At 40.9% G+C, this 12,662-nt stretch overlaps 1 protein-coding gene across 4 annotated transcripts in view; it reads right to left on the bottom strand.

Moving 5' to 3' along the window:
• LOC148085267 (serine/threonine-protein kinase BRSK2-like) overlaps positions 1 to 12,662 on the bottom strand; it is a 63,288-nt gene extending 50,626 nt beyond the window's left edge. Inside the window, exon 1 of one of the 4 annotated variants that reach the window (XM_087783424.1) lies at positions 12,407 to 12,662. In XM_087783424.1, the coding sequence (XP_087639550.1) occupies positions 12,407 to 12,494 (88 nt within the window). In that variant the 5' untranslated portion in view covers positions 12,495 to 12,662. The remainder of the gene's footprint in view (positions 1 to 12,406) is intronic. The other 3 variants (XM_087783425.1, XM_087783421.1, XM_087783423.1) reach the window with 3 other exon arrangements.

The following is a 12,662-nucleotide window of genomic DNA, read 5'->3' on the forward strand; positions in this document are numbered from 1 at the left end:
TCCCCGATCCTTAAAACTCTTCACTGGCTGCCAGTTTCTTTCAGGATCAACTTTAAAATATTCATGGTCAGACCTTCCATCAGTGATCTGATCCAGCCTTACACCCCAGCTCGGGCTCTGAGGTCTGTGGATCAGAATCTACTGATGGTTCCTGAACACGCTTCAGGACCAGAGGAGAGAAATCCTTCCAGAATGTTGCTCCTAAGCTTTGGAACCATCTCTGTGTTTGATGATCTACTGACTCCTTCAAGAAACATCTTAAGACATTTTTATTTGTTCTTTTCCCTGATTATCTGGGACTCCTGTGTTTGTCTTATGTGTCTTGGCCTTTTAAAGTATATATGTTAACTGTGTATTGTTTTTGAATTTTAACGCTTTTTGTGACTCTGGTCTAGGAAGGCACTTTAAAAATAACCTTTACTTATTACTTACTTACTTACTTACTTACTTACTAACCTAACGAACAAAGATAATTAATGTAATAGAATACATACAAGTATACAAGATATACAAAAATACAAGTACAACTGACGTTGAAGAGAAGGGATTTGGTGGGAATATAATAAATATAATAATATATATAGTCCAAAATAGATTTACTTAAACTGTAGAGTGTCGTCAGATAACTTTGTAATGATAAGACACTTTAAATAAAAATAAAATTGAATTGAATACTTCCTGTTACAGACAGTAACTATATTTGTGTGACTCATGTACACATTATTCTTCCAGAGATTAGATTGACCGTATCTCTTCTAACCAAGGCAGAATACATCATTATGAGTAATTTATAAGACTTGTATGTGAAAGCTTTGACAACAATTGTATAAGCACACTCTGAGTTGTTTCCATTGCCATGAATAAGTCTTATATGTTTTATTCTTGTCATGTCTAGTAAATGTACTATTTCTATAACTATAACTTGTGAATAAGTCAAAAACAAGTTGTTTGCTGGTTCAGCTTCCTAAAATTGCTTGAGTACATTTAAATGTGTTCATAGTAATAATATGAATAAAAAAACAGATGAAAAAGCAAAATAAAGAATCGCCTGGAGGAAGTTTCATGGGGGTGAAGGAAAAAACAGGTACTGAGTTCACACAAATGATGGAGAGAGAAGAACGCTTGTGTCGAAGACATTACTTTTAGCACTTTTTTTGCTGAAGATAAACACATTTTAGTGACCACTTTAAAGTAAGTGCCAGAGATTCAGCAGCTTCATTATGCTGTAAACTACTGTGTTAGCCCAGAGAGAAAGCTGAAGACTTGGGTCTATTTATTGACCTGTTTTGATTTACAGATTTGTTGGATTACAGCAGGTGTTTGTTGGTCTACAGCGGGGGGTGATTTGCTGCCAATGGGATGATATTCTGCAAAACTCCATTTTACTTTATTTTAAGTTCTTAAGTCAGAAGGTTAAGGATCGTCAGATCAATTCTTATCATTGGTATAGCTTTGATTATATGGTCAAGATTGAACTGATTTATTTGAAAAAACACACACAACAAAGTAGACAACAAAGTGCACAAATTAAGAGTGAATTGCTGAAGAAAAATATCAAATCAAATTTGGATCAAAGATTTGCAGAAAACAGCTGAAGACCCTCCAGACTAAGTGTTGTCAAGTATTATTTTTTTTAGTTTTGCTAAAGATTTATTTTTTGCACTGCTGTTTATATGCTATTTTCTTTTTCTTTTTTAAAGGTCCAATCTGTCTTTAACTATCACAAAGAACACCATCATTATATCTATCAACTGTTTCATCTCGATGATGATCGAAAACATAACCATATATATATATATATTTATATTTATTTTCATGACTTCAATTGCTACATAAGAGACACATCAGTAAAAAAAAAATGGTGTTTGTTTTACTTCACTCAATAGAGCGATCAAGTGTCTAGAGTCAAATGCCAAGATCATGAATAACAGTCAAGCCTCTGTTACTCGAGTATGAGTCATCACTGTGAAGCCCCAGCCAACGTCACTGAGTAGTGATGTGAAATTCTCCCTCGACCTCCTCATAGATGTTCAGAGGCAGATATCCAAGCCCAGTGTTCAGTCACTCATCGTCGGCTTTGTCTTTTTTTTATATCCCAAAACGATGTGGTGATGAAACAGAACCGACAAATCCGGCAATAAATTCTTCTGGAAAAAACCGTTTGGCTGTTGGTGCTTCATGACAAACGTGAACAATACTTCCTTAATGTCGTCGTCCATCATAGAAAACAAAAACTAAAAAAAAAATCCCTCCTTGTTAAATGACATTATAAGCGTTTGGCAGTGGAGCACTAAACCATGACTCAGACTTGAGAACACTGGTGTGTATGCTGCAGTGAGGCTGCAACAACTGTAATGCAGCACTGCGGCCTCACTGCAGGCTGGAGAGAAAACACTGCAACACAGACTACACGCTCAAACACACACACATTTCCTGGAGACCTTCTATGAGTGGACTCTATAAATGTTTGATTCAGTCTTGCTCTTCAGGGTTTGTGTTTTTTTTTTTTAAAAGGATGTTCACATGGCCTTCTTTGTACCGACTGGACACAGAACCACCGGAGTTGTTTTCGCTACGTCCTCATATGAATGCACACAACATCGATGTCCTCGTCCCGCTCTGACCTCAAAATCACTATCACGGCGCACGTCATTGGTCAAGTTTAACATTTGTAAGAAGACTCAACAATTTAATCAATATTAAAATGAAAATACTTACAATTAAAACTCATGAATGGGAGGGAGACTCGTTGTCTAGGTGAACATAAGTGGTTTAATATGTTTTTCTTTAATGCAAATAGTGCAAATATATTTTATTTCTACATGTGGAAATCATGTAATAGTTTGTAAAACTTCTTCTTTTTTAAGAATAAGACGTAATGCAGCCCTTGTCAATATCCATAAAAAGCAGTGATTGTTTGTAAGTTTCACTATTAGCTTTAAGCTAGAAGTTCACAAGCGTCTCTAAACGCTGTACAATAATACGCCCTACTTTTAAGGAAGAACTCACATTATTTACTCGTTCAATTTTAAACAAATTATCAATGATTTGAATCAAATTCCAAGGATCGACCTGTGAGTAGTTACTTTCCCGCTGCAATGATTTTTTGCTAATCAAATTTCAAGTTTTCATGCTAAGCTAACATCTTGCATAGTTCAATTTTCTTGCATAACGCCTTATTTTTCAGCTAATTGAAGAAACATCAGACCTTTTATTTTGTGTCTTATGTACTCATTTATGAAACAAATTATATTGTGAATAAAGCAGAATGATGTACTTCCTCTCAGCCTCAAGACAATCTTTTAAAAATAAATGGATGAAAGCCGTAACCTGAAAAAAAGGTTTGGACATCGCTACAATGTAAGTAAGTAAGTAAGTAAGTAATTTGTATTTATAGAGCTCTTTTCCAGACCAGGGTCACAAAGTGCTTAAACAATCAAAACAATACTCACTAAAATATAAACTTTAAAGGTCAAGATAATACTGAGAACAACACAGGAGTTCCAGAAAATCAAGGAAAAGCCTGAACAAATAAAAACGTCTTAAGATGTTTCTTAAAGGAGTCAGTAGATCCATCAAGCGCAAAGAGAGAGGAAGATCGTTCCAAAGCTTAGGAGCAACAGTCTGGAAGGATTTCTCTCCTCTGGTCCTGAAGCGTGTGCGAGGAACCATCAGTAGATTCTGATCCACAGACCTCAGAGCCCGAGCTGGGGTGTAAGTCTGGATCAGATCAGTGATGTAAGGAGGAGCCTGACCATGAATAGATCTGAAAGTAAGAATCAGAGTTTTAAAGTTGATTGTGAAAGAAACTGGAAGCCAGTGAAGAGTTTTAAGGATCAGGGAAATGTGAGTTCTTCTACTAGAGCGGCTCAGAATTCTCGCGAGTTCTGAATCAACTGCAGGCGAGACAGATCCTTCTTGTTTAGACATGACAATGCACCAACTTATGATTGACTCAAATTACGTGGACTGTGTTGGAGAACCTATAGTAATGCAATAAAACCAAAAACGTAAACATAAAGAGTTCTGTAAGCGCAACACAGAGACAGACATACATCACCACATACCCTACATGTCCAGTAGCATCCACAACACCAAAGACATTCAGGTAGATGCCTATCAACGAACAATCTAAAAGTTCCCCTGATTGTGATTGACGTCAGCCACCTGCACGCCTGTCACACCTGGAACAAGCAACCACCTTTTTTTCACCGACGGGACTGAGTAAACTTCATGAACCCGCATTAAGTTTTATATTCCGCCGGACAGAGACACATTTATATTCCGAGGACGCCCAGTGCCAGAAGCGCTGGACCGTCCAATCATGTACTTGTCCAAGATTTTAGAGGACGAAGGGCTTATTTATCTAATAGGAGATACCAGAAATGAAGCAGAGTGTCAAGTGTGGGCACGGAGACGGAAGCAAAAGCTGCTCTTCAGATGTTAATTTCCCTGGAATTACTCTAGACGCAGCAAGTGCTGACTCAGGGGGAAAAGTCCAGATTGCTTTTGGAATGGAGTGAGAGAGTTAAAGAGGGACAGACAAGGGATTTATGCTCAATTTCATTAAGTTTTTGGCTGCGGGAGGGGGTCTGCGAGACCAGAAGGGGCTTATCGGGAGCCAGAACCCATTCAAGTTTGATTACCAGCTATTGATTGTGGCATTAAATAGGTCTCTGTAGGACAAGGCGACATGTGGAGTCGGACCTGACAGGAAGTGGATTAACGACTATCGCGGCGAAGCAGCAGAGCAGCACTTGGTCGCCGCGGTTACCAACGCAAACACAGGAAATGGGTGATTCGTTATCACCCCATTAATGCCAGAGAACAGGAACTAACACACATGCAATTAAAGTATGCAAAGGCATCATGCTAAATGCAATAAATCTAAAAATAAAAATATTCATGGATCGCGTGAAAAAGTGGACTTTAAACATTTGGTGGTAAAACCAGTAGAATTATGTCTGGAATATAGAGTCTGTGGATCACATCTCCAGTCGCGTTTTGGTTCTTAGAATTTAATTTCAAGTTAAACATAGCTGTGTCTAGTTACTCATCCTGCTTGACATCACCGACCCGCTCATATTCCTTTAGTTCGTGGTGTCAGCCGCAGAATGAAGAGTCACAGGGAAAAATGACTTCATAAGTCTGGTTTGGACCGTGTTGGGATAACCCAAGTGGTAGGAAAATTGACTTTAATGAAGCTGTTACCCCAGTGATATGCGATATACAGTGGAAATAAAAAATATATAAATTAAGGATATAATCTGAAAACCAAACCATATATAACCGGTGGCTGGAAATAGTGATGTCTGTAACCTGGTGGGTTGATATGTGACTGTGAGAGTACTTAGTTGCCCATGTCGACTCAGAAAATCCTAAAGAATAAACTTCAGGAGAGAAGAGAAAACATTTTCTGAGGACGAATCTTAATCCGTTGACTTCATTTAACATCACTTTTCGGTTTACATGTGACCCGAGTATCACAAGCTATGCCCGAGGTGAGCCATTCTCACAGGTGATGTAAGTTATCATTGTAAAACGTCAACAATAAACCACACCTACATGGTTGGGTTCTCACCAGTAGGACCCCCCTTTCTTGAGCCGCCCCCACCCCAAACTCTACTCAATCCAGTTGTCTTGCTTTGGAACCCCTCGGATAACCATGACCTAAACGACTGAGAACCTACATGGACATGTTGGGTATCTTTTTGTTTTATTGTTTTTCGTCAGTGATCCTTATTTCTGAACGCAGGGTAGCCGTCGCCACGTCATTGAAACCTACCACACTCTGAGGTGTGGCGATGAAATATTTTCTCGTCTTGTCTCATTTTGATCAATGAAGAGACATCCTTCAATAAAATGTATATTCCGTTAATCACGTTTGGGTTTCATGACCACTAGCTGCTCTGTCCTTGTCCCAAGTGTTGGGGTACAGGAGGGGGTGGAGCGCATCGGCCATGTGCAACGCAGGAGATGTAAATGTGACAAACGCAGGGAACATCCACCTGCAATGGTTTAAATGAGCAGTCGAAATATAAATAAAGGAAATCCAAATGGTAGCGTCGGAGCACCGAAGGCTTAACTGCTCCGGCTAGAACTTTGCTTTATTAAAAATCACCTCTTTATCCGTGAGAATCGAGAATTCTAACCGACTGCTTTACACATCCTTGGAAATTGGGCTTCGGTCATATAGCTGAGAAAATGAGAATTGTGTTCTTTGATAGTTGATACAACCAAAGAGTCCAAGTGGACCAGGAACCCTTCGTAGGAGCTGCAGAGATATGGGGGGACGGATGCTTGTTGGGGGTTGGTTCTCAGTTATTGTTTAATGATTCAACCCCCCTCCTCCGTCTCCCGACACTCCTAGGTGGAGGGGTGGCGCAGAACAAGCACACCGCCTACAAGCCCCGGAAAAAAAAAAAAAAAGAAGAGCGTTTCGTGGGTTGCTATGGAAACTTGTCCCTGGATTGGGCAAAGAAAGCCGGGGAGTGAGCCAACTGGATGTACAGTACAGGGTACACTACAAAAGAGATGGGGGGTTGAGGAAGAGAGTCGGTTGGAAATGAGCTCCGATCCAAACTGAATCGAGAAGTGATTAAAAAGGAATATCATTTCGGCAAGTTCTGTCTTTCCTTGTATTCACATTGAAATAGTATTGAAATGTAAAACATGTTCATAAATCAGTCAATCGTGCAAGCCCTAGTTATTGTTTCCAGTTACATCGACAACAGGAACTCAAGGCAATACCCGCACCGATATAGAAAACACATTATGCACCGAGAATATAATTTCATATTTAATGGATATTGTAATTGTAATGGTGGGTGGGGGGGGGGCTCACGTGTTTATATATGTATATCATGAGCAGGCGAAGGCAGTGCGCGCCTGCAAACTAGTGATAATGAGGCCGTCTCACATGCACTGATTTGAGGTCACACACACACACAAACGCACGCAATACAACTCGTTATTAAGTCAAGAGGAGTCAGACACCAATTCATCAACACAAGTTTACTTCTCCCAGCCAACTGTGAGCCGATTCCTGGTCTTCTACCAGGAAAACTAACATGAAACACATTGTTTGAGTTGAAGGCAGGCGTAGGGGTTTCCTCCATCCTCTTCGTCCATCTGGCTTGGCCAACAGAGGTGTTGCAATGGTGCGTGTTTAAAGCTAAAATATGACTCCTTCAATGACCCTAGTCTTTCTCCAGTATCACAACAGGCTATTTAAACTGTTTCTTTCAATATAGAAACATCTCTACATTTAGGAAATGTGGTGTCACAACAAGATCTGGAGCTTATAATCCATGTGTTTGTGTCTTCTCGTTTAGACTATTGTAACAGTTTATTTTGGTGTCTAAACAAGAAGGAGCTGTCTCGCCTGCAGTTAATACAAACTGTGACCCGCTCTAGTAGAAGAACTCACATTTCTCCGATCCTTAAATCTCTTCACTGGCTGCCAGTTTCTTTCAGGATTGATTTTAAAATTCTAGTTTTTACTTTCAGATCTATTCATGGTTCATCTATTCACCTTCCATCAGTAATCTGATCCAGACTTACACCCCAGCTCGGGCTCTGAGGTCTGTGGATCAGAATCTACTGATGGTTCCTGAACACACTTCTGAACCAGGGGAGAGAAATCCTTCCAGGCTGTTGCTTTGTGCAGGATTATTCCTAATTTTTGGTTTGTTTAATGTTGACTTGGCCTTTTAGTGTTTTTAAATTTGTAGGTATTTTTAAACGTGTATTGCTTTTGATTGTTCAAGCTGGTCTAGAAAGGCACTTTACAAATAACTATTACTTTCTTACTTATTTACTATTAAAGAAACAATGATGATGTCACTATTAAACACATCAGTCCCACAAACAAACATACTCCTTTGAAGTTGCACCTCCTCCTCTGATGCATTCAACCAGACTATATAAAAGAGCGACTGGACCTGGCTTCTCAAAAACCGATACAAAATTCAAAAATGGATAGAGAGCGATTGAAATCGTTGTGTCATTTTGACTTCAAGTTCTTGATAGATGCGGCTATAAAGTTGCTGCTCACAGCGGACACGGTACTGGTGCTCATCGGTAGCATCACTCTCTTGCTGACAGCTGACATAACTGTGCTGCTAACATTAGCGAAGCTCATTCTCCTCATGGGCGTGCTGTTGTTCCTGCTGTTCGTGGCCACGACTTTACATGAAACTGGAGACGTCAAACTGCTCAGAACTGGAGGCAAGATGATACTGAAAACTGTAGTCCTGGCTTTACTATTGGCTGCGGCTCAACTGTCGCTACTCACCGTTGCTAAAATATTGCTGATAGTGGCAACTTTCAACCTCCTGGTGAGGGCGACAAAGCTGCTCTTGGAAACTACCTACAGGAAGCTGCTACTCTGCGCGTTTTTGAAACTTCTGGTCAGCGCAGACATAAGACATATACTCATCGCGGCCAGAATGATATCGTACAATACGGATTCAGACGCACTGCTGAAGGCGGTTTGGACAATTCACGTCACCTCGGCCAAAACGCTTCTGCTGACGATTCTCATCAAACTGCTGATCGCGGAAGTCAAAGTTTTACTGCAAACCGCCGATAAAGCGGCGATGCTGGACGCCGCCTGGACACAGCTGCAGACCGCAGGAGAAACGGCACTGCTCACCTTGGTGATCATCTCGCTCGTGACGAACGTCAAGCTGTTAGCGTTCACTTCAGATGTCCAGGTGATTCAAAAAGTTGTTGTACCATTGTTGGTGATTGAGGGAGCGGCGTTAAAGCTCCGAGCGAAGGGAATACAAGAGGAGGAGGCGTCTGAAAACACAGAGTGAAGCTTTGCAAGAAGACAAGACAAAAAAAACAGTCCACGATGTCGGGACGGACGCGGCTAAAGCATGTCGCTCACATGAGCTACAACGGCGAGTGTGACTTCAAGAACTTCATTAGTCTAATGAGCTGAATTTTAAAAGACTTTTGTGCAAACCTTGTGAATAATTCCTTGGAGCTGTGGGACAAACTAAACAAAGACTGCTGGATTTTCGAGAGAGGCCACATTACTAGTCGAGTCCGACCAATAATACGTCTTGGAGAATCTGACTAAAAGAATGAGAAATACATCCGCCTAAGCCATACATGTGAGAGATTTGTTGTCCATTTGTACAGATGTATTATTTAAAAAATAAGTGTATACACATGTATTGTTTTAGTTATCAATAAATTTAAGTCAGACTTTCAATACAATGTGATGATGTCATCATTTTATTCCATTCTGTCTAGTTTTTAATAGGTTGGGAAAGATAATCTCAAGAGTATTTCACTGACCAGACAAAAGCAGATGGTAAAAAAAAAAGTTTGAGACCCATGAGACAAACACAGGAGTCCCAGAAAGTCAGGGGAAAGCACAAATAAAAATGTCTTAAGATGTTTCTTAACATCTTTCTTGAAGGAGTCAGTGGATCATCAAACACAGAGAAGATCATTCCAAAGCTTAGGAGACACCGTGTTCAGGAACCATTAGTAGATTCTGATCCACAGACCTCAGAGCCAAAGCTGGGGTGTAAGTCGGGATCAGATCACTGATGGAAGGTCTGACCATGAATAGATCTGAAAATAAGAACCAGAATTTTAAAGTTGATCCTTAAAGAAACCACCAGCCAGTGAAGAGTTTTAAGGATCAGGAGAAATGTGAGTTCTTCTACTAGAGCGGGTCAGAATTCTCGCTGCAGAGTTTTGTATTAACTGCAGGCGAGACAGCTTCTTGTTAAGACATGAAAATAAACGGTTGCAAAAGTCTAAACGAGAAGACACAAACGCATGGATTACAAGCTCCAGATCGTGTTGTGACATCATTTTCCAAAGCGCTTTGTGACCCTGGTCTAGAAACGTGCTTTACAAATGACTATTACTTACTTACAGTATTGACACGACTAGACTTTACAAACGTTCTTTTCCCTAAAGATAACATATTACTAATCAAACTTAAAAACTTGTATTCAGTACTACTAAGTAATATATTTTCATGAAAAGTGATGATGTCTTCATTTTATCCTCTTCTGTTTTGCGTCGTTTTAAGAGGTGGTTGGCAGCTCATGCTAATAGTATTTAATTTATGACTATATGGTAGTTGGCAGCAACATCAACAAGCAGAAGATTTTACATTTTTTATGTACACTTTTCTGGCAAGTATATAAATGGCGATATACCATTTTTGGGCCGTAAAAATTAAATAACAACACTTAATTTGTCAGTCGGTTTATTTCCACCACTGTACTGTATTGACTGAACTAGAACTCATAACGTTGCTGTTTTTCTTCATCTTCAAGATAACTACACTCTTTTCATAATATGGAACTGTATACTTATAAATAAACAATAAAGTTCTACCTAACCTAACCTATAACAAAATGTAAGCATTTATTTTATTGGGTATTTTTTGATTGTTTAAGAGCTTTGTGACCCTAGTCTAGAAAAACGCTATATAAATACTAATTACGCACTTACTTACTATTAATTTACAATTTAAGTGATATAATAATACATAAAAAACAAATCCATATTCATGCTGGAAAGACCTCATCATGATTTTTGACTTTATGATCTCACTTATCAACACCAGCCTTTCATGCTGTGCCTTCTTTGATCCACCAAATAAATAAATGTCCAGTTAAACACGTCTGAAAGGGGGAAACCACAACAAAATGTATCATCCGAAGAGCATTTTATGTAAAGCTTCAGCATGTTTGCACTTTGTAGTTTGGTCGCTCTACGTGGCCGCGTCACACATAGTGCTGATGGCGGTGAACATGCTGATCCTCTTCACCCTCGTGGCACCTTTACTGATCGTCTTCGCGCTGCAAATTATGCTAACAATCCCGATAGCATTCCAGCTAACCGTAGGTCTTCCATTGTTGCTGCATGAAGGTACAATGCAAATGGGGCCCCTGGCCCAGCCGTGCCTGCTGTCCGCTGCGCCCCTGCTGGTGCTAGCAGTGGCGATTGCAGTAGGGCACGTCTTCGCACCGACACCTCTTCTCCACAGAGGGTGAAACCTTTTTTCTTTTTCTTTTTTTTTTTAAAGATGAAGAAACAAAACAGGTGTTTGCAAGAACACCGTTGAGGCTCGCGGTCCCCGCCGGGGACCACCGTCGAGGGATCATGTCACAGGAGGAGGGCTTTAACCATGGCAACCACCCTTGGTTTTTTGGCTAACATTTTTCGAAAATAGGCTGAAGGAACATCATCCCCCCCCCAACACACATGGACCAATTATTCAGAGTCAGGATGGTCCGTGGAGATTCGCCCGCCGGAGGAACACCGTGACACCATTGTCCCGCGCACGGACGATAGTGAGGAACTCCAGTCACATGGAAGGATGTGAGAGTGACAACGTCGAGAGAAACCATGAAACCTGTACATAAAACCGTACACACTGTGTATGTGTTGGTGTTTAAATGCTATGTTTCTTAATGAATTAAAAGCTTCACCAACCGTCGATTATATTCAACACAAATCTTATTTATTCAAAATAAAGAAGTTTATTTTTGGTTCCTGATTTCCTCAACACGGTCCAAAAAACAAACTTCATTGATTACTCGTTGGTTTATAGGTTTGTGTGTGTGTGTGTGTGTTTGTGTGTAAGCAAGTAAGTAAGTAAGTAAGTAAGTAATTTTTATTTATATACCGCTTTTCCAGACCAGGGTCACAAAGCGCTTAAACAATCAAAACAATATTCAATAAAGTATATATTTTAAAGGTCAAGATAAAACTGATAACACAACAGGAGTTCCAGAAAAGCAAGGAAAAGCCTGAACAAAAATAGTGTGTGTGTGTGTGTGTGTGTGTGTGTGTGTGTGTGTGTGTGTGTGTGTCATAATGGGCAGGGTAACCACTCTCTCCATGACAGCGACTACAACCTCCAACAACTCCCATTAAGTGGAAAGAAAATTAAAGGAAATGTTTGATATAAGAAGTGGCGTTTATTTAAAAGTTTGACTTGAACGTGCACGTGTGTCCAGGGAGGGGGTGGGGGTGGGGGGGGGTGCCCCAAAGGTTCTGCAGAAAACAAGTCATGTGACAGATGGATGTTTAAAAAAAGCAGAATCAGAGGGGAAACCTTAGGGGGGCCCCCCCATAATCTTCATCAGCATCATCATCCTCATCATCATCTCTGCCTGACAACAAGGATTAAAGGCCCACCACCATCATTATCAGCAGTGCCATCATCACCATCATCACCATCAACACCATCATCATCACCTCCATCATCATCATCACATCTTTTAGTCCAAACATAAGCAGCAGCTACTCCCGCATCAGGACCCGCAGTGCCGCGACCCCTTCAGCACGATTGGAGCATCATCTGAATCCTGCCCCCCCCCCCCCCACACCCCCCCGTGACGCGTGAGGAACCACCGACCTGTCTGCCCCTTGCCCAGGGTCTTCTCCAGGCGGTAGGGTCCCACGTAGTTGGCGTAGTGGCCGCTGTCCTTCCCCGACGTTGACATCGTTCACCGACCGTTTTCGTGCGCGTTTCAAAGAGAGAGAGAGAGAGAGAGAGACGCTCGGATCTCCGTCGGTGCCCGTGCACGCGGGCGCGTGTGTGCGTGTGGACGCGGGTGCAGGTCAGGCTGCGGGTTTGAATCCCGGTGTCATGGCGCGAGGGCAGGGGGTGT

This window comes from Callionymus lyra, chromosome 2 (genome assembly GCF_982586985.1).
Source record: "Callionymus lyra chromosome 2, fCalLyr1.hap1.1, whole genome shotgun sequence".
Lineage (NCBI taxonomy): Eukaryota > Metazoa > Chordata > Actinopteri > Syngnathiformes > Callionymidae > Callionymus > Callionymus lyra.